The sequence below is a fragment of the Lepisma saccharinum genome, chromosome 7 (assembly GCF_977018435.1).
Source record: "Lepisma saccharinum chromosome 7, izLepSacc3.1, whole genome shotgun sequence".
NCBI lineage: Eukaryota > Metazoa > Arthropoda > Insecta > Zygentoma > Lepismatidae > Lepisma > Lepisma saccharinum.
The window spans coordinates 42,131,569-42,158,546 of record NC_139235.1 but is presented as its reverse complement, the minus strand read 5'-3'; the positions used below and the strand labels follow the sequence as shown (position 1 = coordinate 42,158,546).

The 26,978-nt window shown below is 38.8% G+C and overlaps 1 protein-coding gene across 1 annotated transcript; it reads left to right on the top strand.

Annotated features, from left to right (window-relative positions):
- The first annotated feature begins 1,088 nt into the window (after nt 1–1,088).
- On the top strand, nt 1,089–26,978 carry LOC145990210 (serpin B3-like). Its single transcript, XM_083125878.1, has 9 exons — nt 1,089–1,192; nt 9,412–9,473; nt 12,483–12,583; nt 13,641–13,823; nt 17,456–17,669; nt 18,895–19,115; nt 24,759–24,938; nt 25,625–25,760; nt 26,744–26,978. Exons 2-9 carry the CDS (start codon nt 9,449–9,451, stop codon nt 26,869–26,871), a joined length of 1,188 nt encoding a protein of 395 aa, XP_082982004.1. The 5' UTR covers nt 1,089–1,192; nt 9,412–9,448; the 3' UTR covers nt 26,872–26,978.

Below are 26,978 nucleotides of genomic sequence, written 5' to 3'. Positions count from 1 at the left end.
TCCCTGCCTGGTCATGGATGTTTGTGAGTGTCCATTCATTAATTTCATCATATCATCACTCATACCCATCTTCGCAAATCAGCCAAAAGTTGCACAAAAAAGCAAATTAAAATGTAGTTTGAGTTTTAAGTCCACTTTATGCACAGTAAGCCTACTCGGGACTGGACCTACGGTTTAAGGTGGGACCCAAGCCACCATGCCATGTGCCTACACCGGGTATCAAACCCGGGACCCCTTCATTACAAGGCGACGACGCTACCACTGCGCCATCTGGGAGGCCCAAAGTAAAATATATCAAATCAATCAATCAAACGTAGAACGTTGTAACATTGTCTCTCTAGGGCAGCCCGCAGTTTCCACGGTTGAATGGACATCGCTGTGTGCCGTGTTGCCCTGTTCCACGTACATATTTACTCCGTTGAATAAAAAACTGTGTAAAATCGGTTTCGCAACGTCAATTGACAATGATAATGGATTCTAAAACAGATGCAAAGAGCTTCAAAACAAAACCAATACTGTATTTGTAAGACTACCCAATACCAAGAAAAGTTGTTTTGTAAAATTGAAAATAACGTTTTATTGACAAATTTTTAATATCTGAGAATTAAGAGTTGTGTTTAAAACCTTTCTGTCTGACCCATACTAAAATTTCATCACGATCGAACCACCCGTTTTTTATTTATAGAATATCAAAGAGATCAATAGTTTGCAAAACTCGAAAAAAGCGCCACTTCTTTTGTTCTCACGACGATAAAACATAGAAGACATACTCAAAAAGAAATTTGGTTAACATAGATTAACGCAGAATTGAATAAGCTAAATTTTCATATAACTCTTTTTATGTAGGTCTACTGGTTAATTCTCAATTGGAGTCCAAACTCTAGAATCTATAATTTATAATCCGACAGTAGGCTTTAGCACCTGCATATTGCAACACTGTTTCTTTACTCTTCCTTGGTTAATTGACAAACACATCTGACGTCTGATCCTTCGACACCTTGACTGGAGATAATATCCGCAACCACCTGGCACTTGCTAATTGGGACATAAGGAAATGCTTGGCCTTTGCCAGAGGCTTTATGAGCGGACCAAGACATATATATCTGAAAGTGGGGAGTCTATCACTACCAGTTGGTATCCAGCGACGACAGGGAACATCTTCCTCTTCAGTCCACGCCAGTTGGCAGAGCAGGTGAGTTATTAAGTTTTCTGATTAGTTTGATCTGTACACCAAAATAAAACCTACATTTTGGTGAAGAAGTAGTGTCGCTTTGGACAGAGTTCTCAAAATAGCCCTTTTAGTTCAAGATGTCGCCGATTTTTCAAAATGGAGAAAATATTGTGAATACATATTTTAAAATATGATATGGGCATATAACATGTCGTTTTCTACTGTTTCGAGAGAAATGAATTCAAGCGAACTAGTAAAAATGTCATAACTTTAAAATTCGTTCTTGAATTTTATATTCCTCTTTTGCCTACCTTCGTGTCGCAGTGGTTATCACAGCTCGCTATGACGCCAGGGGTCTCGGGTTCGAATCTCGACCTGGGCATGAGTGTTCTTTGTGAGTGTCCCTTCATCAATATCATCATGGCCTCCCAGATGGTGTAGTGGTAACGTCGTCGCCTTGTAATCAAGGGGTCCCGGGTTCGATACCCAGTGGAGGCACATAGTGCTTCGGATCCCACTTAAAACTGAAGGTCCCGTCCCGATTAGCCTCACTGTGCATAAAGTGGACTTAAAACACTAACTCATCCATTTTTGCAGTATTCTAACAAACCAGTAGCTGTTGTTTTGTTGGACATGGACAGAAATTACACATAGAAGGAAATTAATGTATTTAAATTACATGAAATTAAGCTCCATTAATTTTACCAAAACAAGTATCAGATTTGTTTCACCTTAACCACCAGCAATATTTATTTCTCCCTTCCTGTCTGAAATCAATTGCAGAATTCTTTCAATGTTAACGGGAAGTAGTATTTTTAAACTTTCTATCTCTGACAAATTTCAGCATCCTTTTGGCCGCAACTACCAACAGTATTTTTTTCAAATTGGCAAGATTTTCAGAGTATGTTTACGTTGTAAAACTACTCAGAACTCAAACGTTCTTATCAGCCGTTTGCTAATAATGGGAAGCATTACCGTTAACTATGGAAGTTAGCCTCGAGATGAAACAACAATATGTTGAGGAAGACGTGTCAACAGTCCATTTCCGTATGTAGAGCGTGTGAAAGTGAAAACGCAAGAATGCAATCACAAGTTATTGTTTGTTTTCCCTGCTGTCGACTACAAAAGCTGCGAATAAAATAAGAATCTAAGGTACTATTCAGAAATTTAACCAGTATCAATTAAGACACTCTATAACTACAAAATTAAAGATAGTCACCAGAAATATTCTCCGCACTTTTCTTTTTCGGTAATGGTTTAACTCGAATTTAGAAGTAAGCCTCCTCGATGGCGCAGTGGTAGCGTCATCGTCTTGTAATAAAGGGGTCCCGGGTTCAATACCCGATGGAGGCATATAATGGTTCGGATCCTACTTTAAACTGTTGTTCCAGTCCCGATCAGACTTTCAATGCATAAAGTGGACTTAAAACAACAATTCAAGCAAATTCAGAAATGAGACAGGGAATTGTTCTAGGCTCTAAAATATATATTGCATAAATTTGCAGGAAACGCCGTAAGAAGCACGAAGGCAAAACATTCAAACATCAGCAGTGGAATTGTGCAACATTTAACTAGTCAGTCTCGTAGCTAGATATTTTGCCGCCCCTGGCAGAATTGTGGTGTGGCGCCCTCCACTAGCAAGCACTAACGTTGGATGTGCATCCTTCGATATTTTCTTCTTTGTGATATTTACATCCTACAAATTTTGAAATGAGGAAACAATGACAGAGGCGCGGAGTAGCCATGATTTTTTTGGGCGGGGGGAGGAAGATATCACAGGAAAAAAAAGTTTCGCGGCAAGTTGAGAATGCCAGTAAAAAAGCATCATGTAAAATGTACGAGTATATATATATAAAAGGTAAGTCTGTAACTTCGTATCTACTTCTTCAATGGGAAAAGATTTATGATAGATCTTTTCGTGGCATGGTCGAACAAGGAACTCCATGCATCGAGTTGAATGATGACATCCATTTTCACGCGGTGACGCCCAAAGGAAGTAATTAGGAGCCTTTTGATCACTTTGAAATCTTCAATGGGAACTTGGACAATTGCGATGGCGGACAATTGCGATGAAGCTCAAATCACGGACAATTGCAATGATTTTGACGGTGAAGGTCATTTTTCAAAATAATGGTAGGACAATTGCGACGATCATAATGACTAAGCGCAGGTGCACCTAACCTAAAACCTAACCTAAAAGTGTTTGTAATACAAGTACGTTTACAAGTTACCTTGCCAGTCCAAGCCTGGAGAGTGTGAGAGGAATCAGTATTCTATTCGAAAATATCAATATTTCACATAATTCTCTTGTAAGATGTATTGTACGGGGTGTTAAGTAACCCTTCAATTTGATAGAAGATTTAAAATATCATAATATCATCGCAATTGTACACCCGCACTTTCATTTCTAACTGTGTTCATCGCAATTGTCCGTCATTCCAATTGTCCGCCATCGCAATTGTCCGGCTACCTAGTAACACCCTACATGTTTTCCTTCTCTCCTTACCTCTGAGAAGTGTAAATTTCTCCGTTGCATGTTCTTTCTTTGTTGCGTTACCGGCCATACCCGGAAAACCTTTCCTAAGCATTTCCCAACTCCCGAGAGCTCTATAAAAAGGATTAAATTCCTGCCTCGAGAGGAGAATGCGACGAGACCGCCAGGAGCCGACAAGGTAAGGAGATCCACGTCTGGTCGCGATTGCTGTCGACCGCGTAGAATCCACCACAGATCCACCAGAAACTGTGGGGCCCAAGCCAGGGTCCGTGCGAGACACCTCGGGCCAGCCAGCAAGATCAGTGTCCAGTCTCGCACCAGGGACCCTTAGGTAAGTGCATGCCCCTTTTAAGATTCGCTTCACCACTAACTTCACTCCTTTCATTGAAATTTTTGGAACACTCGTATTACTAACTGAATAACATAGTCAGCTGAAATTGTGTTACATAATATATTGCTCTAGCTCTGTCTCGCGGGACCTACACTCCAAGAAAGGGGGTAAAATCCGGTATAGTCCACGCGTTTTATTTCGTTAACGCCGAAGAACTGAAGAAAGCCTCCGCCACGAACATGGGGGGATAAATAGCGGGCAAGTTGTTTTCGTCCAATCACACTCAACCTTCAGCCAATGGGCGCAGCTGTCATTCTGCTCTCGTCTACTCCACGTGGAGTGTCAATCACATGACTGCGGATACGATGTATCCGCAACTTCAATGTGGAGACCGTGTGAAGGTGCTTGTTCGCAGAGGGACAAGGTGGCAACACTGTGCGTTGAATATGATTGTTGCAGCTGGTGGGCGCGCTCCGTGGACTTCAAAGCCAGCCGGTCGTTAACGTACCTAGCGCGTGGACAAAGGTGAACGCCCCCATTCGTGTCTCCAGGGAATCGCCCTGGGACGGAACGTTAGTTCGTAATGGTTGTCTTAAAATCCAAAACCTCTGAATGGCGCCCAGGGTTGCAGCCCTCTTAGCCTACTCCTCTCTAAGAATCTCCATGGTAATCTTTAGGTTGAACATTAAAGCTTAATAATTGACTATACTCTGTCCCGAGTACCTCTGGAGCAAGCGAACGAAAGCAAGTCTCTGCGCAATTAGTAACTCGAAAGGGCTCCACCAATGAACACGTGAGAGGGAACGGGATTGCGTACAGGCGGTTGGGACTGCAATTAACAACCTTCGCAGCAGCATGTACTGATTCGTACTGTTCACTCGATTTCCCCCTTTCTCTGCCGCTAAGCCTAGCCTTTCTCCACAGATTCCGGGGACAGAGTATATTTAAAATTATATTGTGTGCTTCAGTACTAGGGCTATTTGCCTCCTTCTCCTAATACGGGGTTATAAGCTTATTAACAACAACAAAACTAAATAGCGTCAGCGAATTAAAAGAGCATTGAGTTGGTGTTTTAAGTCCGCTTTATGCACAGTAAGGCTAATCGGGAATGGAACTACAGTTTAAAGTGGGATCCGAACCACTATGTGCCTCCACCAGGTATCGAACCCGGGACTCCTCGATTACAAGGCGATGACGCAACCAGTGCGCCATAGGGGAGACCGAATTAAAATAGCAAATGTCTTGAGAATAAACAATGATATATAGTAGTATATATGGTATAGTGATGATATATTCTCGTAGACAGAATAAAATTGAAAAACTAACGAACTCTCTAGCCTTCTTAAACCCGAAGGTTTATGGCTGCAGCAACACAACTCTTCCATCTCTCCCTACCCTGGGCAAGATCGATCCAAAACTGAAAAACACACAAGAGAATTAGTCACTCGGGGGAATACACCCAACTTTTTTGGCTGTTTATAGCTTCGCGAAATGAAGGAGTGTCGTAATGAAAAGAATGTTAAATGAATGCTACATGTTTTGTTATTGTAAGTCTTATAGCAAAAGAACCATAGAAAAATAAACAGATGGACGTCAATTTGGGCAAATCACCCCGTGTTCAGCGTGAAATGACCACCCATTAGGGGTAAAATGCCCAATACAAGAAACAATTGTTGTAATACTTGACATGACATATTTAAAGGAAAATAATACACAGCATTAACTGGAAGATTATTAACGTTTGTTTCGTAAACAGAACATCATTTGTACAGATAAGCATAGCGTTTCTAACAACATTTATTTTGAATTTACTATAGCCTCTTTAATTGTTTACATTTCTGAGAAATTGCATTTCACTTTGTACACATGGACGTGAATTTGATACATATTTCATGCATCCACATACTACAACCAATACACTGAATCCAGTCACATTGTGGTCCTTTCTTATCATAATAGTACCCATGGGCATATTGTACTTAATTTCTGTGGGTATATCACCCCACAGCTACAAGCAGAAAATTGAATCACTGGGTTGGCAACTCTGAGCACCATGCGGCAGTTTCACTCTGCAGATACGTTTCCCTGACTCTTGGTCTTCACACCAAATATAGGGTCATTCAGGGACATCTCGACACTTGGGAGATCCCGACACTTTTAAGAAAAAACCCTCTCAAGCATGTGCTGCCACCTAGTTAACGGTCAAAAAGCACAACTCAGAAGTGCTTCAAGGTGTGTGTGTGCAATTGTTTGTCGACGGTTGGAATACCTGATTTTTGGGGGAAGAAATACCATCCGAAACTCTTTCTGGTGAGTAAGTCATAGTGTCTAAAGACCCTACTATAAGAATAGCATTGAAAACTGATGTATATTTTACCGATGTGTGTAAATTCATTAGATTTACAAAGTGGACGGTGGAAGGGCCAAACACTGGTGAATATAGCTGTCTGCTCCAAAGAAGCGTGCACGTTCATAAGAGGCAGTGCTGCCATCTAGTTGGAAAAAATGTAACTCTGGGAGATTCCGACACCATGCTATGGGGAGATCTCGACATGTCGAAATGTCCCGAATCTTGCAATTTTCGGCAATGTCTCGTCTACAAAAGTTTTTGTTTCTCTTTCAGGTATCGGAAATGCCTCGAACATACCAATATAAAGGAATTCATGGCAAGTGGAAGCCAGAGGATATGGCGGCTGCGATAAAGGAAGTAACAGAGAACAAAATACCTCTTGCAACTGCGGCCAAAAGATGTAATGTTCCTAGAAACACGTTAAGAGCAAGGGTGGTAACGGGTATTGTGTCAAACCGGCAAACTGGAAAAGGAACAACACTAAGTGCTGCTGTGGAGCAACAATTGGTTGAACATATGCTATTGTTAGATTCGAAAGGATTTGGTATGACAATAAAGGATCTGAGGGAGATTACTTTCAAATTTGCAGAAAGAAACAATGTAAAACATAAATTTAATACCGAAAAGGGAATGGTAGGATATGACTGGGTGTACTCTTTCCTAGAAAGACATCCCAATTTGTCCATTAGAAAAGCACAAGGACTGTCTTACGCTCGTTCAAGAGGTCTTAACAGAGATGAGGTTCGAAAATTTTTCGACAATTTAAGGAAGATGTACGACAACCTTGAACTATGGGAAGATCCGGGAAGAATATTCAACGCAGATGAAACTGGGCTACAGCTGATATTCAAGCCAGGAAAAACTATTTCTCTCAAGGGGAAAAAAGACGTTTATCACGCCACGACGGGGGAAAAGGGTTCTACCGTCACTGCAATGGTTTGTAGCAGTGCAACGGGAAGTGCAATTCCACCTTTTGTGATCATGAAGGGTGTCCGACATAAACCCTCCTATGCAAAAGGGTTGCCGAATGGGGCATGTGTCCAGTTGTCTGAGTCTGGGTACATGACTAGTGAAGTATTTCGTCACTTTCTTGACCATTTAAATAAATACAAGCCTCAAGGGAAAATTCTGCTCATTATAGATGGGCATGCCTCTCATTGCAAGGACCCAGATGTCCTTGAGAAAGCTACAAATTTGGGGATCGAAATGCTCTGTCTCCCTCCTCATAGCACCCACAAGTGCCAACCGTTAGACGTGTCTTACTTCAGAAGTCTGAAACACTTCTACAATGAGGCATGTAGAAATTTCGTTCATCATCATCCTGGGAAGGGGATCACAAAGGACGATTTTGGAGAGATTTTTAAGCAAGCTTGGGATAAATCGGCAACATCAGGTAATCTTGCCAGTGGATTCCGAAAATGTGGGATTTATCCATACAATCCTGACATACTGGAAGACGATGTCTTTGAATATCAACTGGTCCCTAGTGAAAATGGTGGAGTTCCAATCATACAGGAGGAAGAAATTGCTCGTGGTCAAGATGAACGATCTTCTTCTGGTAGTTCGTTTGCAGAGCTGTCTCCAGTACCAGTGACAGAGAAGGTTTCTGGACGGAACAGAAGGAAGACCCAGGAATCTGTCATTGTAACATCCGCCGAATACATTCAGAAACTTCGTGCAAAACAAGCCACTCCTCCATCCAAAAGGCGCCAAGGAAGGCCTGCACCCAGTACCTCGAAGGATCTCAAGAACAATGAAAATTATTGTGGTGGTTGTGGTGGGTACTACTTCGACGACACTGAAGGAGAGAAATGGGTGGAATGTATGGGGGACTGCGGTAAATGGTTCCATGAAGACTGTGTAGAAGATGGAAGTGAACCTCAGTTCACATGCCAACAATGTGCCTAGTTGAAACGTGGTCTGTGTCGTGTTTACCACGAGTCGCGATACATCTTCTGAAACTAGCTACAAGACGAGACACGCAATCTTTAGTTTTTGCCTTCCGAGACGAGACGAGACGACAAGAGACATGTTTTTCAGGCGAGACAAGACACTCATTATAGCATTAGCAATGTGTTTGAGTGAATAACTCTTGATATTTACATCTGTTTTGAAAATGTTTTCTTTACTGTCGAGATCTCCCATAGCTTAGGGAAATATGGACATTTTGTATACTTTTATTTTTATTGTATTTGTAACTTTTATTACATTCATGTCGTTTCCAAACTTTTCAAATAAGTCAATGGCATGTTCATGTACATGTATACAAAATGTAGTCATTAAATGTGCAAAAATGAGTCAGTTATTTCACGATTTCTCTTAAGGTGTCGAAATGTCCCTGAATGACCCTAATTCAGTTTCTTTCTCTCTTGGGAATATTATTGCACACTGTTAATACAGCAACGTCCAAAAAATTATTACCTCAAAAATTGTCTTCTTACCTCATGAAATTAGCCCTGGATGGTTTCAGATTCTTCTCACAAGCTCCAAACCTGCTGCCTCGTCTCACCACGGAGGACGTTTTCAAACAAGAGTCGCAGAGTTGCCATAACATTAACGTTGCGCGAGATACGAGGAGTTGGGCATTTAACCCCGATGAGCATATTCTCCCGAGTGACTCTAAAATCACTACACCATTGATGAAAGCTGGTGCTGTGAAATGGCATTCAGCTTAAATATAGATAAGACACAAGAAACCCAAACCCTATAGCCCTATAGAGGATTATCCTAACAGTAGGTCCAGAAACCCGAGCCAAAAAAGCACATAGAACAAGCGTCCAATACGTGGAGCAGAGATTTGATGTTTCAGAGATTTCCAGAAATGTCTCCTCTCCCAACATTCAGGCATTAAATGATCCTGAAATAGAACTAATTTATTTATCATGTTTCATTATCTTCTCAATATCGGCCAATGACAGTGATATACTAGAGTAACATTCTGAGTATCAACAATAATTAAATGCATTTTACTGATTATGTGTTAACATTATATTTAGCTGTGATATATTAACAAATGTACTTATTATCATAATTTGTGAATATTTTGTTTTATTTTATGTTTTCAGTTTTATTTCAAACAACTTTTAACCCAAGGACCTAAAAATGAAACCGATCATTCTACTATTACGTAAGTATTGATGTTCTACATATTTTCGCATAACAACAATCTGGTTCTAAATACTTTTTCATTCATTTTAACACTCAGTAATGTTATCTGGAAGAGAATATTGAGAGTAATTGATTAACGCATGTTAACGGATTTGATATTTTATATCATTATTGCGTGCCCAAGTGTGGTTCTAAGTATTTTTTCATAACTTTATACTCGGGACGTTCAATATATAAGTTTCCCTGTGCTATAAAATATTGTATAAAGCAATGCCATTGAAAAGAAGCACATGGTTGACAAGCGCCATCCTTCGTCTACATGGAACAACAATCGATTCGTTATCAGACGTGAAGGCGCATGCGCTCAAGGGCGAAAGATAATTGCTTGTTCGGAAAACACGGGCTCGCGTCATAAGGAGTTCAGAAGCATGGATGCTAAGGGTGTTCTGCTGATGGACTTTTTGGAACGAGGAAGAACAATTAATGTTGACCGTTATTGTCAAACATTGGATAAACTGAAAAACGCAATTCGACATAAGCGACCAGGTCTCCTGTCAGCTGGTGTCATTCTTCTTGACGATAACGCTCGTCCCCCCCCCCCCCAACTCAGCAGTGTAAACACAACACAAAATTGAAGAATTGGGGTGCGAACGGCTGGCCCACCCTCCATACAGCCCCGATTTATCACCGAGTGATTTCCATCTTTTTCTGGTGTTGAAGTCTGAATTGCAAGGTTACCGTTTCGAAACAGATAAAGAAGTGAAGCGTGATGTGAGAATAGTGCTCAATAGCCAGAGCCCTGATTTTCTTGCATAGGGTATGGACAAATTGGTGCAACGGTGGGACAAATGCCTGAATCTCTATGGGGATTATGTCGAGAAGTGAGGAAGGATCCTGCTACACATGTATGTATAGTTTTCTAATGTATCTTAAAAATATTTTTTTACAGCATACGGAAACTTATATATTGAACGACCCACGTAACAATTAGGAATTTTGTTTAGAAGAAAATTTTCACCACATATTACTTTTACGAAGTGTGAATTAGATTACAGGTACCAATTTTTAATGGAAAGAGTTAAATTTACATAAGCTGTATATTTAGGAGATATTGTAAGGCAATAGTATCTTCAGGATATGTCTCTTTATCTTATGTTCATGTTTTATTAGAAGAATTACAATTCGTTCTGGACGTGCAGACAAAATTGCCATCCGATAAGAAATACTCTCAGAATTTAGTTTCTTAGACCTTGGAAATACTATATTTTGTTTGGCATGGTATGGGCAGCAGTAATGGAGCCTCGAATGCACCTTTTCCACAATTCACCATATTTTTTAAAGCCCTATTCAAAGTATGCATTGAAAAACTATGGAAGAGAAAAACAATAATATACGTATGTGTATTTGTTGGAATGGCGTGATATAATTGTATATTCCATTATAAAATAATATTTTTGCTGGCAGTTTAACTAATAACATTAGCACATTTATGAATATTTTTTTAAAATACACTCTTAATAACCTATCAACATTTTCAAGTGCATGTACATATATAAATTCAAGAACCAAATTTGAATTAAATGCAGATCTTAAAACGGCTGGTTACGGCTCCATATTTTCCTATTCTCTCTCTCTCTCTCTCTCTCTCTCTCTCTCTCTATATATATATATATATATATATATATATATATATATATAGGAAGGATGCTAGTTACCAAGACGTTTGAAACGACGGATAGTATGGGGTGGTTCCATGATATTATATATATATATAACTAGCATCCTTCCACATCTAAAAGACCTCGACGTTGTGCTCTAAACCTGCATGAACTAACATTCAAATCAGACGAGACATCTGATCTTAAAAAATTCATTGCTAATGTAAAAAATAAAATAACAGACATAATATCAAACCACTTAAATTTGTGTAAGAAATATGTGTAATAAATATAGAAAATTACTTAGAACGAAGGCTGAATCTTGGCACAACAGAGACAAATCAAAATGAATCTGCTGTTATTAAGCAAATTTATAATATTCTGCTAACCAAGCATGGAATATTTGTCCAAGGTTCTGACTGGAACTTATGTGGTGCTTAGCACAGCCTCCAACTCAAAAGTCAAATATCAGTCACTGGGTGATATTAGTTAGATCAAGCTTCTCAAATAGACATTAAGAATGCAGATCCTAATATTCAAAACAAGGACAATTGCTTCTTGCGGTGTGTGATTATGGCTTTGCACCAAGCTCCATATTACACCAAGTTTGCTCTGGCATTGAGAACATAATTGAATGCTCTAATACCCAGTTTCCTTATCCATCATTAATAAGTTTGAGAAGCAATGCGAGAGTGTCAAGAGCTGTCAAGCTTGATTGTCCATTTTTCTTGCATGAAATCAAGCTCAGTTACCGTTTTTTATTGCATGAGATCAAACTTGGTTGCAGGCTTTTCATATTTCTCATTTTACGCCGCTGTTCTGTTAATCTTGGCCAGTGACGGTGATTAGGGAGGGGGCGAGGGGGGGCACTTGCTCTACCACATTTCGCCACTATGCTAAACTTTATCTACAAGGGGAAATAAAGTTTCTTCCATTAATCCCACCCCAGTTTTGGCATCTCGCCACCCCCCCCCCCCTAGGTTTTGAAACTCAATCGTCGCCACTGTTCCCGACAACGAAGATGGCTGATGAGCTGAAATTAACATAAAAGCACCTATTGCCAGGCTACGACTCGAACCCGAAGTTAGCCACCGTCGGGTACCCGTTGTCGATTTTCTATATGAAGTCAAGCTTGACTGCCGATTTGTATTGCGCGAGGTGAATCTTGGTTGACAATTTTTATTGCACACTCCAAGCTTTCTTGCCAATTTTATTCCATGTTTCAACCTTGACTGCCAGTTTCATTCCATGTACGTACCAAGTTTGGTTGCCACTTTTTTTTTTTTTCCATATACGAAGTTTGGTTGCCACTTTTATTCCATATGGTTAAATATTATGGTTACTGATTCGTTTTCCATTTTGCCAAGCAGCCATGTTCCTGGCCGTTGCAAACGCGGCTGCAATTGATGATGAGGCGGCTGCAAAGAGCGTCAAAGATGGAGCGAACGCCTTTGGGAACGACTTGTTTAAGGTAAGTAGCATGAAGTATGTGGCGTATAATTTATATTAACTGAATTGGTCAACTGTTACTGTAGCACCAGAATAATACGAACACATGTTTACATTTTAGACTAGTTTCACGACTAACAGTTTAAAATATTACGCTGTCTCTATTAAGAGTATAGTCCGAGAAGTTAAGAAGTTTCTAATTTACAAAGAATTTACTTTTTAAATTAGCTATAGTACAATTATTTTTAGTAAGTTGAAACAATTACTTTACAGTTTACTTTATGCCACACCACGATTTCATTGCACACTAATACTTAAGGGAAGATTTCTAAATAGACAATTTATGTTGTAACATATTCTCTCTGCTTGTTGATAGTCTCTGTAGTTCTGTCCTTCAAATATAAATTGTAGCATAATAATACTAATTATGGTAGCTTTCACATGAATTGTAAACTACAACGTAGCTGTTTTTCTGCACGATATTTTTACTTTACTGTGATAAGTGTAATTAACTTATTCATTATGTTAATCTTTACATAAATTATGTAAGTCATGCTTGAAAAGTATACATAACTGCTCTTAAAATGGTCTTTCTGTTCATTCTCGATTCTGTACTAATATAACAGTAATTCTCCAGAAGAAATTACCATAAGTGTGATTTTAATTATCTTCCAAATTATCTTGCAAATGTGACATCTATTTAATTGAACAAATTTTTAAAACAATTTGGTTTTCACACAACAATAGTTTTGTAATTTTTTAAAAAATAAAATCCTACTAATAAATTAGGTCAAATTAAATATAACATCACCGTTCAGCTTTTACATTTTCTTTTAAAATGTATAGCTTTTTTATTTACATGTATATCTTACATAAATACTATCTAAGCCAATTAACTAAATACACTTTAAATCAACCACCCCAGGAACCGACCTTGGTCTTCCTCGTCAGACGCTCTACCGACTGGACCACCATGTTTCGTACATTTGTGTATATACGTGTGTGTGTGTTTGTGTGGTGTGTGTAAAATCTGAAATGTTCCCATGGCACTCTCTCTAAGTAATTATTTTGATTTCCAGAAATTGGCTTTGCAAAAGGATGAGAACCTGATTGTGTCGCCATGGAGTCTGACAAGTGTCCTTCTGATGCTGAACGAAGGGGCCAAGGGAGACTCCGCTCAGCAACTGCAGACTGCAATGAGACTCCCAGGGGACATCCAAGTCACCAGGAAAGGCTACTCGAAGATTCTCAGTGATATTCAGGTAAGTTGAAGGCAAACTACCTGTGCTTCGGAGATGTCTTTAAATACGTGGTTTACCCCCATTTTCTGTACTACTTGAATTGAAAATGTGTCATGCGATTTATTCTTTTACATTTTCTAAATACTGTGTTATTCTTCAAATGTTCAAATAGGACCGAGTTTTATTGAATAAAAGTTGCCTCTACAAAGTGAAAATTGCAATGTGACTGTCGAGCGAAGGGCTACAGGTTGAAGCGTGCACTTGTCACGGTTTCCACCTCTCCCCTTCCTTATCCACCCATGCGGCGGAATCGGACAACAACGGTACGAGTAAACCGTGGGTGGGACAGTGCTCTAAGTGGCAGCAGCTTCCGGTTCGGACACGGCCTGGGGGATTCAGGTTTGAAATCTACGTTAAACATGGCAACCATTAAAACCAGGTTTGACGTAGAGAAATGAAAGTAGATTATTTTCCAACTATTAAGAAGCGCGAGAAGTAGGCACCGTCCACTATTCGTATTTAGGTAACATTTCCCCTCCAACAGCCAAAACAATATATCAGATAAACATGAAAATGCTAATCATAACAATTTCAGATTTCTCGTCAAAATAGTTCCATGATTTGATATAGCCTAATTACAACTCAACATATCTTGAAGATTCCATTTCTGTTTTGCTGCAGTGTAGTTTAATATGTATGTTTATTTGTTGAAGTAATTTAAATTAAATAATATTTTCTGTCATAGATTTTATGTACTGTGAGGGAATTGATTATTACATGAAATAATTTTAATAATAGGCCATTTTAACAATCGTAGCTTGGTATGGGGAAATTTTTAAGGAGAAAGTAGGAATAATTTTATTAAGATTATGTTAAAAGTTTTCTGAAGAATGTACACACACACACACACACACACAGAGAGATAGGGATATTTAAAGAGAACTTAGCAACATAACGGAAAAGTCATTAATTAAAGCTTATTTTTAATGAAGAAAGTATCTGCATAGAAAATGTTTGCTTAAATGTAAAATAGATGCAGCAGATTGCACAACTGCCAATAGGCAGCAGATGGCAATAAAGAGCAGAGCATGGGACTGTTTTCAATGCCAACATGGTAATCGCCTACTGAGAAGTCTTTCTGTGTTTGCTTACCATGAAACAGAAACTATGTAGCAAGTTTAACAATCAACCATCATCTAGAGCACCACATTCTTAAGTGGCATAAACAGTATTGCAAACGTGCATTGTCTATTAGACATACTTATGAGCCTTCAAAGAAAATTTTTTCTCTTTATACAGAAAGCATTTTGAATGACATAACTTTTCTTCACATGGAAATATAGTTGATGCCACAGCTGACTGGAAATGAGAATGACATCATTTTAAAATTAGATGTGGCTCCATCGCATTTTCAAAGTGTGGTGCGAACCTTTGTAATTATAAATTTTGTATGTCACTATATTGGCAAGTGATTTAAATATTTCGTCCTGGCCGCCAAGATATCCCGAACTTACTTCGATTGGGATTGTGTGCAAGGCTTTGTCTTTTTCCCGTCCCTCTATGTTACTTAGAGAACTTACGAGATCGCATAACTGAAACTATCGGGAAATATCAAAGAAAGTGTGGTGTGGGTTTAATTTTAATATCGTCTTGGGTTTACCCATGGAACACACATTGAGAACTTGTAATAGTCATTGTATAAATATTTTCTGACATGTAAGCTTTCATTTAGAACCTTTTTTTCCATATATATACGTACACACACAGGCATAAGTCTCTATTAAAACCATTACAGTTTTCGACACTATTTTAAATAATCCTGCATATACAGAATAAACTGGGTACGCTATCACTGTAAAAAAAATACACTTTCTGCACACTTTTGGAACACTTCCTAGAAACTACTTTTGATCACTTCTTGTACACATTAAATATGCACAAGAAGTGTACAGGAAGTGCTTCAATAGTGTACAGGAAGTGCTTCAAAATTGTACAGGAAGTGTACAAAAAGTGCAGCAAAAGAAGTGTACAGGAAGTGTGCAAGAAGTGCTTCCAATATAAAGGTGTCCCAAAAGTGTGTAAGAAGTGTGCTGCAGAAACTACTTTTGATCACTTCTGGTACACTTTACACATTTGGAACACTTTTGAAAATACTTGAGCGACACTTCTTGCACACATGAGATATATCGCAATTCAGTACTCATACTTAGTTTCTAGAATAAAAATACAGTTGACTCACATTTAACTTGACAATTGAAGGAGGAAAAAGCAACAACTTTCAACTGTGAACCTTAAATTTTGTGTGATGCGTGTTTGTTTTTCTGCGACGCACGTACCTTCTACTTATATAGTCCAGAATCAAAAAGGTTGCTCATGGGAGATTCACTTTTATTCACTGCAGTACATTTTCTTCTTTAATTTGTATCTTAGATGTTCACATATTTTTCGAAGAGTGTTAAAGCACAATTTTTCATTATTTGTTGTACAAAAACTTATGTTTCTTGTACACATTTTGACAGAACCATCTAGCGGCCGGTGTAGGAAACTCAGTATAAAGTAAGTATATTCTGAGCTTTTTTCAGAATATTAGGTTACGCAACAACATAAAGACTCGCTTCGAGTAATTATCTAGATACATGAGTTTCAATTTTCGACAAAGTATTTTCATACTACACTCGACGAAACTGGACAATCGTTATTTCAAATTCAGAAGCACGCTCACGCACATATAGTAAATTTAACCAAACGTTTTGTTTCTCTTTACTTACATATGTATCATTTTGTTTACGAGTACCAAATTTCGTCTGACCAAATTTTTTGGTATTCTTAAACAAAATTATTTAGTAATTACAAGCAACATTTGGTTACCGGAAACAAAAAGCATAACCAAACAGCTCAACTAAACTTTTTTGGTAATTCCAAACAAACCAGTTTTTTCTGTGTAAGGCGAAGTAAGTGGCGTTACATAATAATGATGATGACAAATTTCCAGCAACAACCAGCCCCCCGAAGTTAACGACCTGTTTTGGTGTGCTTTAAAGATGAATAGTTCGATTTAAGAAAATCTATTAATTTCCTCGGAACATTCAACTTGCTCCTTCTTCAATTTTAATGAGATTTATCCAATTATCAAATTTGTACATTAAACAAAAAAGTATTGATAGTTTCATGATGCAATGCGATTTCCATGTGTTCCAGGAAAAAAATAGTTATATTTTGTTATTGTTTAATGTTGTTTGCTTTCAAGTGTGTTACTACTTTATATAATGAAATTGATTTATGTTCATAAGATATTCATTTGTCAAAAAAGTATAAAATAACAATCGATATGACCAACAACACAAAATGAAATCATGTGCTACAAAAGTGTACAAGAAGTGTACAGACTTACTTTAAACAAAAGTGTACAGAAAGCGTTGAAGAAGTGCACACAACTTTGAATGTGTCCCCAAAGTGTGCAACAAGTGTACAAAATTTCGTCATTTCGGGTCGCACACATCTAGAACACTTTAAGTACACTTTTGCAACACCTTCAATACACATCTTGTGCATATTATATGCAAGAAAGTGTACCAAAAGTGTACAAGAAGTGTATTTTTTTTTACAGTGTATATAATGAGATATAAACATCAACTTTTTCTTTTAAATTGCAGAACAATAATTCCAATAACAGCCTGGATATTGCGAATGCATTGTTCCCTGACGAGGGTTTTACGCTTTTGGAGGAATTCACAAACAGAATTAAGTCAGATTACAAGGGAGACGTGGAAACCGTGAATTATCAGAAGCCAGAGGAAGCAGCCGAACACATCAACTCGTGGGCAGACAAGAAGACCCGTGGACTCATTCAGAAAGTTGTCTCGAAAAGTGAGGAACACCTCGTATATATTATATATATATGTTATCGTTGCGAATTAGGCTTGGTCGAAAAGGAATTGCTTGAATATTTTGCATGCAAGTTTCACAGCATGTAGTTAAGGTAAAGAGGGGATGATATTCTTATAGAGGCATCCAGGACTCTGGAAGAAAATAAGTGCAAGATAATAATTTTAGTAGACCAATAGTTATATTTATTTGCATATTTAGGAAACTATAAATGCTACAAGAATGAAATTTTGTACAATGAATTCGGATTCAATTTCTAATTAATTATCTACATTGGTTTTTGATTGATTCAATTGGTGTTTAAGTACACTTTATGCACAGTATGGCTAATTGGGACTGGACCTACAGTTTAAAGTGGGATCCGAACCACTATTTGCCTCCAGCGGGTATAGAACCCGGGACCCCTTGATTACAAGGCGACAATGCTACCACTGCACCACCGAGGACGCTTTATCCACATTGGCAATTCGTTAAAAATCTGTAACAAATAAAACAGGACTCACTAATGGGGAAAGAAGGATAGTTTTCTTGAAGTGGTTTGTGTCAGTGTTAACTCATTCTAATGTTTATTTTAACAACACTGACGTAATATATTATTATATTCAATTATGTACACTGAATAGAAAATTGCATTATGTTTCTTTCAATTTTAGTTATTTTTCGCTTGATAATTCAGAAGTTAAAGCTGAAATTCCGTCTGTTCTACTTATCCATTAGTTACAATCTTCATTACTTATTTACTAACATAATTTAAAATATGAAAACACACATACACAAACAATGAAAGCACTTTCGTAAGCATTTCCGCTAAAACATGATGCAAACATAACTGCAGTTCACATATTACAAATAGGATACATATAATGTTTAATGGTCGCTGTGCATTATTTTCTTATGTCTTTCTGTGTAAACGGCACTTAGTGAGGGAATCAAATTGCTTGTTCAACTTTCATAAGTGTTAACAAATTAATGTTACTAATGAAGAAGAGGTTTGGATTGTTGTCGGTACTAAGCATAAATCGTAGAAAATCAACCAATCCAGAGAAAAATACAGGTAAATAAAATTGCTACTAATTATTTGTAAGAGCTGCGATGATCTAGTCGGTATGGTGCCTGACTGCCACAGCCTTGTCCCTTAAATTAATGACACCGATGATCTTTATTGAGTGTGCAATGACTCTAATGGCCTGTCGATTCTGTTCTTCAGACACGCTGTCTCCGTCAACCAATTTCTTACTGGCCAACGCAGTGTACTTCAAAGGTTTCTGGAAGTTCCCTTTCAACCCCGAACGGACTGTGGAAGCGAAGTTCTACCCCAACGGCAAGAAGGGAGCCTCCGTGGATGTCCCAATGATGAGGCAAGAGGGCGATTTCTTGTACGGAGACTTAAGTGACTTGAAGGCCAAAGCTCTAGCCCTTCCATATCACGTAAGTTCCAATTCATTTTTATAAATACATTGATTGATTGATTTGGTGTTTTTAAGTCCACTTTATGCACAGTAATGCTAATCGGGACTGGACCTACAGTTTAAAGTGGGATCCGAACCACTATGTGCCTCTACCGGGTATCGAACCCGGGACCCATTTTTATAAATACAGCATCGTGTATAGAGTGATCCAATAGGGATTACCCATGTAGTTCTTTTAAGTTTGAACATGGAAATGAAGGACAGAGAGTTATTTTTTTTATATTTTGCAGTATTTATATGTTTATCAACATATAGAAATATCCCGGAAATCTCTTAAATGAAAAATGGGCAACGAAGATGGCGGCTGCCGGGTATATGTACAGAACTTGAATATCGTGGAACTTTCTATGTGTTAGTGCTACGGGCTTCCTCTTCTTATGTATTATGAGTTTATGTTTTATGTGTTAGTTTTATGTATGTATAAAAGGTCATCTTTGGTAAATGAAAATGGGATGGGAATATAGACAATATATATCCTCTAGAATATATCCATCAAATCACGTTCTTGTCGCTACTTCAGTCAGTGATTTATCAACACACCACAAACACCTCCAAAACATCTCCAACATTTCGTCAACACCCCCTCCCCCCAAAAGTTTTCCACAAAGGTTCATTATTTCCATCTTGGCTCTACATTTTCACACATATCCCCCATTCATTTAACCAAGTGTTTCACCGGGAGAGTTGCCATATATGTATGTTACTGATAGCAGCGATATGTTTTGTGATGTAACTTCACACATTGTTTTAACAATAATGTGAGTTCCAAAGATGTACATACATTACAGAAGCAAATTTGTTTTCTCATAACATTTCCACGCTTAAGCATCTTGTTTGCACTTATGAAGGCCATCGAACATTCCGTGCGGTGCGAACTTCTCGCCTGCATATTGCACCTCAAGACAGTAAGAGCAGAGCAGGAGTGGAGTGAGACGCTTGAGTTGAGTTATACACGGAACCACATACTGCCATGATTGCAACGGCACGATGCACTGCTACTCACGAATCAGATGACAAGTTGTTCCCCACGTGACCGACGAAGCCTGTAGCCTCACTCACTCCCTTTCCTCTGCTTCTCTTACAACGCTACAGCACCGTTGATCACTCTGTACTCCATACGTGCATACAAGAGCACTCTTCCACAAATACGGTTGTTGTGCACTGTCCACTTCTAAAGTAATTGCAATATACTAGGAGTATTGTGGCATTTGCTAATGTTTCCAATATTCTATAATACTCTTGTGATTTACTCCCTTGCGGTAGTAGCCAGGGCCATATCTAAGCCTAGTGGGTAGGCTAGAAATATTAGAAGCGGTCATTATTCCATTCTGATGTGATCAGTGCGTTACTTCACTTCTTTCCTATTTCTCTTCACTATTTTTATTGCTATATTCTATGTGAGTATCCCTTCCTCAATTTTATGATATCATCACTCATCCTCACCATCGTGGTTAGCCAAAATCAGAAAAACAATGCTAAACAAGAAATAAGTCGAATAAGTATGATTGATTGATTGATTTGATTTATTTCAGTTCGTATACACCCAAGTCTGTTGGCGATTTGAAGTAAACGTGCAAATAGTGTGCACCTTATGTCGATTTGAAAGAGTAGTTTCGAACGAAAAATACTTAAACCAAATTTTGGGTAACATCAAAAAAAAGTATAATAATATGATGTACAGAAAGGAGAACTTGGTAGTGGGAATTTGTCAGTCATCTTATGTGGCGGATGGTGTCTGTAATATAGTTGCCTTGGCTTCAATAGCTTGATTACGTGAAGGTTTCAGTATGGTTTTGGATGACATCTGCCACTGTCCCTTAAAGATAGATAGAGGAAACATCAGTCTCATACGTCTGGTCAAGAATGAATAAAGAAAAATTCTTAAACAAAATCAACCTTCCAGACACTGTGGAGGAGGGAACCACACTGAATGAATGGGCTGAACTGCTTGCTGCGGGATTCAGTGAGCGCCTCTACCCCTATCAGACCCGAAAGGGTGCAAAACAAACCATGGTCGTCAAAACTAACAGAGTTAAGGGCAAAAACAAGGTCAGCTAGGATGAGGTATCAAAAAGCCATGATTCCGGATGTGCAATCTGCTTGACTTTAATTATACAGGAACTCAGAACTCAGGTCCTTCAAGGAAACTCAATGGAACAGATTTGTTGAGAAAAATCTGAATACAGACAAATGGGGTATTCCCTACAGGATCCTTACTAACAAGACGAAAACAAATGTAGGAAACACCACAATAAGAAAACCAAACGGCAAACTTACTGCCACTATGGAGGAAACGGCAGACGTGTTATTGTACGGTCCCCTTCCGGACGACGACGCGTAGGCGGAAACTCCAAACCACATTGCAACACGACAAAAGAACAAAACTATCCCAAGTAATAACCCTGTGGAACCTTTTGCGCCGGAGGAGATTGTTGGGGAGTTGGCGGGCATGAAGAACTTTAAAGCGCCAGGGCCGGATGGTATCCCGGTGGCAGTAATTAAAATGGCGATGTCTAAATTGCTGACATTCCTGACCAGTCTATTCAACCACTGTCTAATCAACAAGACGTTTCCGATGCTTTGGAAGGAGTTCAGGCTGGTGGTGATACCAAAGGATGGCAAGACAGATTACACGGATATCAAATCCTACAGACCCATATGCCTATTGAACACTGTGGGAAAATTGTTCGAAAAACTCATTAACAAAAGACTTCAAGATTGAATGGAAATACAGGCGCTCAGTATGGCTTTACTAAGGGTCTTTCCACTGAGGATGCTATAAACAGACTAAAGACAGTCACTATTCAAAGTACTGAGAGAATCATAATGGCAATTTTTGCGGACATAACTGAGGCCTTTGATATCCTTTGTTGGCTTCACCCGTTCGCGGTACTCAGAGACCGGGAATGTGCAATGACTTTAATAAGAATAATAGAAAATTACTTTCAGGACAGAAAAGTAACCTTAAAAATGAATGGAGTGTAGACAGCAAAGGTTGCCACCAAGGGGTGCCCGCAGGACTCGGTTCTCGGACCGCACTTCTGGAATCTGAACCTGGAACCTTGCCTTCAAAAGCTGAAAGATGATCCCAATGTACAAGAGGTCATTGCGTACGCGGATGATTTGGTTATCTGCACTGGAAACTCCAGAAGACAAATAGAGAAAGCAACCTACAGCTCTCTTCAAACTCTCCAAAACTGGTGCAAGGGAATTAAGCTGGAACTCTCCAGGACAAAAACCAAGTACTTATACTCAAGGGCAACATAGCCAGAAATAGGAACCCATCAATTAACCTGGAAGGTAAAACAATACAAAGAGTCCAGGAATTTAATTATCTGGGGGTAACAATCGAAGAAGGAGTAAAATTCAATTCACACATCAAGAAAGCTACTATTATAGCTGAAGCAACCATGGGCAAATTGACAAGTCTAGCCTCACAAAATTATAACCTGCAACCCAGTATAATGAGAAATTATATTAAATCCATATATGAGGCCTCTACGTGGGTAGAGGCACTGAAGAACAAGAAAAACATTAATGCAATTAGGGCCTCACAGAAGCGAATCTTGCTAAGAACAACTGGGGCCATATCCAGGGAAGCGTTGCTTGTGATCACGGGCCAAATGCCAATCGACCTAGAAGTCAGAAGAAGAGCGGCGGGATACTATCTCAAAAAGGGCGACGACGCATCCATCACCGGATGCATATGCGTCTTTCTTCCAACTGCATATGACATCAAGAACAAATTACTAGATGACTGGCAACGGGAATGGAATGACACTCCTAATGGGAGAAGAGTCCACGAATTAATACCCAACATCAGAAATAACATCTTTGCCAAATTCACCACATTCCGAGGAATGACTCACCTGGTAACTGGACATGGACCATATGGATCCAATCTATGCAAATTCGGAAGAAGAGAAACATATGTCTGCGCAGACTGCAACAACGCAAAGGATACTCCAGAGCACAGCACCTGCTGCTGTGGACCATGTGAAAGATATGAGGAGGGAACTACCTACTTTTATCCTGAAGTTACTTCTCTGCGAGGAGCAATTGGGCACGCTGAAGCTACTGGCTGATGCCGTCTCTTTCGTAGAACTCTCCACATTTCGGACACAACAAGCAAATCTACACCAAGCTCCCCCACCACTCAACCACCTACCACCAACCCGTAGCCCACGACCGCGAAGAAGATGCGAACTTCACAATGCAGCCGCTGCCAACACTAACGAGGAAAACCGTGAAGAGCGGGAGGCTCCAGTGGGTGCCTCACGAAGGAAATTCCTGACTGTCTCAACTGGAAGAACTGATGCAGCGGAGCGTCGAAAAGTTCGACCCAGGAGGGAACCAGGGGAGCGCCATAAGGACTACATAGCCAGGGTCAAACTAACAAAACAAACTTAAAGCTACACCTTTTCCCTCAAAAATTCTTCTAGAGCAGGAACACCTGCTCACTTAAAAGAGTTGGCACCCCAGCTAAATTCTATATTCATTCATATCTGCTGGCACTCCAACGGAACTACACCAACACATACATATATAGATTCTATTCATTCTCACTTCGCATCTCAGAAACTATTCTAATAACACTTTTCTTCTTTATTAACCTTTTGAATTTACACTGTCTTTACTTATATTACACTATATTATATTATTATATTATATTATTTTATTCTCTTATATTATATTATGTTACACATTTCATTTAGCTCTTTTCTCTCAGTAAATACACACATATATAATTATATTACACAACAAGTAAACACGACGAGATTGGCCATCAACCGAGAAAAGCCCAGCCTCTGGGGCGGATACCCTCGAAAGCTTCAACTAAGAAACTAAAAGTAAAATAAATCACACTCTTCCAAAGATTGATAGCCAATCGCGTCGTAATACCTACACTAATACCTTACCAAATTACACCAAAGTGCAGTCAGTGATACGCCACACACATACAAACTGGACCCTGGCTTCCGATCACAAGGTTAGCTAAACAGGAAATTATAAACTAAATTACCAAATGTCACCACACACATAACTATCACACATAACATACTAATCTTGTAACCAATAATCAATCTTTCATTTCCAGGCAACTTGTGATTGTGATCTAAAATTTATGTAATCAAATTATGTGTCCATTTATTTTATTAAAATTTATTTTGTTATGTATCAAAATGGAAATTAATAATGTAGAGTAGAGCAAACAATAACGAGGGTAACCGTAAAATTCGCGACACAGACGTCCCTGTTGGAGAGTTTGAGCTTATCAACAGAAGCACCTCTTCTAGTTTCGGATCGCAGTCTGTAGTATTCTCAGGAATGGTTGTGCTGCTGTAGACAAGATACACATAATAGAAACACTCAAATATACGAGTACATATTACAATGTATTTCGTTGCATAATACAGCGTTTACAAACTGCTGCGATATGTTATCTCTAGCGTCGCTTCTACGCGCTCTCACAGACTACTAACTTGCTTTATATTAGGCACTAGAGTTCTGAGAGACTCATTGTGGCCATTTTGGCTCCAGTTGTATAACTCACTGAACAGTTTCTCTGATTTATTTGTTTAAAAGATAATTGTTTTTCTAGAATGACAAATTCTACATGCTGATCCTTCTTCCCAACGAAGACACCAATGTGAATGAAGTCATTTCAAAGGTGAAATCTGTTGAGGAGATCAAGAACCAAATGCAGGAGACCAAAGTCGAAGTGTCCCTCCCTAGATTCAAGATTGAGAGCGACCTGAAACTTACTACACCCCTGAAGGAGGTAAGAAATGATAGAAAATTACAAATAGACATATTTTCTGATAATATGCTAGACTTTATGGCAAAGTGTTCACGTTGCGTGTTACGAAACCAGCCGTAAGTTCTAATTTTGTTTAAGTTAAGGCCTTTGTGTTAAGTCCACTTTAGACGAAAGCATTTTCCTTAGCATTTTTTTTAACTTTTGTACCATGACGAAAATGCTACCGTGTAAAGCGAGAAATGCTATGGCCTTTCAGATGGTATGGCATATTTCATGGCATTTCTCAAGGATAGAATCCGTCCTATTTCCGTAGTATTTTTCGTAGCATAACCAATCAGAAGCGATCTCTAGGTCACGAGTGAATGGCGCCTGCGTGAGATGTAAACAATGCATCACTTCACATTTTTCAAAGCCGATAACTATTCAACCGAGAGGAATAACGTTTCATATAAAACTTTATTAGGTACAAAAGAATGGCACTGCTATCTGTTCTATCCCCCCTCTCTCTCTCTATTCCTTTCATCTCTTTTTCCTCTTATCTCTGTCTGGTTACTCCCCCCCTCTCTCTTTCTCTCTCCCCTTTTTCCCTGTCTTTTTCTAAGCTGAACAAAAAAAAAAAGGATCTGCAAGGAAATATTCACGATGCCTTGTTAGGTCGTAACTTTCACGTCGAAATCTAATTGTTCTTTCTTTCCAAATCATTTCAGCTGGGCATCGTAGACATTTTCTCAAGCAACGCCAATTTGAATGGAATCAGCGAATCCCCTCTCAGCGTCTCCGATGTAATCCAGAAGGCCATTATTGAAGTCAACGAAGAAGGGACGAAGGCTGCCGCTGTAACAGGTGAGTCTGAAATCATTTCAAAAGCACTGCATCGAAATGTGAAATTCTGCTTCATTTTAAGATACTTTAAAACTTAAACGAGCCTTCAGCGAACAAACGTGTTAAGTTCCAACTTTATTCGAGCACATACTAAGTCTGAAATGTTTGTGTATGCCATAGTGGTTGGTTAAAGTAACATTTGGAGTTCAAGTTGCACATCTTAGACGAATATTTGAGTTATAGCTATTGTCAAGTTACATTAACAATTTTCACAGTTGTCAAAAATCTTTAACTATTCCCTGCCTGCAATAGGTGTGTTTCACCTACGTCACAACTGCTGAATTGTGGCTTCGAGCAGCCATGATCGAGGCCAGTTTTTGTAGATAGATGTACGGAATTCAAGTGGGGTGGCGGGAGATTTGAACCTCGTTTACGAGGGTATCGTGCAGTATTCAAACAGAAGTTCTCGTTATTTCACGAGATTTCCTTGAACACGACAAAACAAAATTGGTCGCGAACGTGACGGCTGTATGCATCCTGACGTGACATGAAACCCACCTATAAGAACGAATTTAATGTACTCAAATGCATGTGATTTCTGATAAATCCTATTGGTTGTTGGAATGGCAGCTTGTAGCGAATCTTACATGCATGAATACAGCCTTGCCATTCAATATAGCTGCTATTTTAAAGTTGTGGATTTTTTTTTGTAGCTGTACGACCTACGACCAATATATTCATGGGAAACGAATCATTTCTCAGAAGTCACGTGGTTTTGTATACAGTAACTTCACTCTTACAGTAGATGGATAATAGTTTATATATCAATATTTGCATATTAAAATTATTCGATATTAATACCATTTGAAGACTGTTTTATTGCAGGGACACTTATTTCTGTAGAAAAAAAGTACTCGTCTCTGCTAGAAAACAACTATAAATTCCAGTTTCAATTTCTGCATTCAACCTTACCTTTACTGAATGTTTTCACTTTATCGTTGCAGTGATCGGTGTTGGGTCATCTCCTTTTGCAAATCCAGAATTCAAAGTGGACCGTCCATTTGTGAACTGCATTGTTGAGAAGGATAGCGGTATTGTTATCTTCAAGAGCAAAGTTTTGAATCCCCAGTAGCTGGAATACTTATATTGTGTGGTGAATACTAATTGCCTCTTTGTACATCAGTTTTTAAATACTATTCCTGTACACACCACTTCCCTTATTAAAGAGTCTTAACAGCA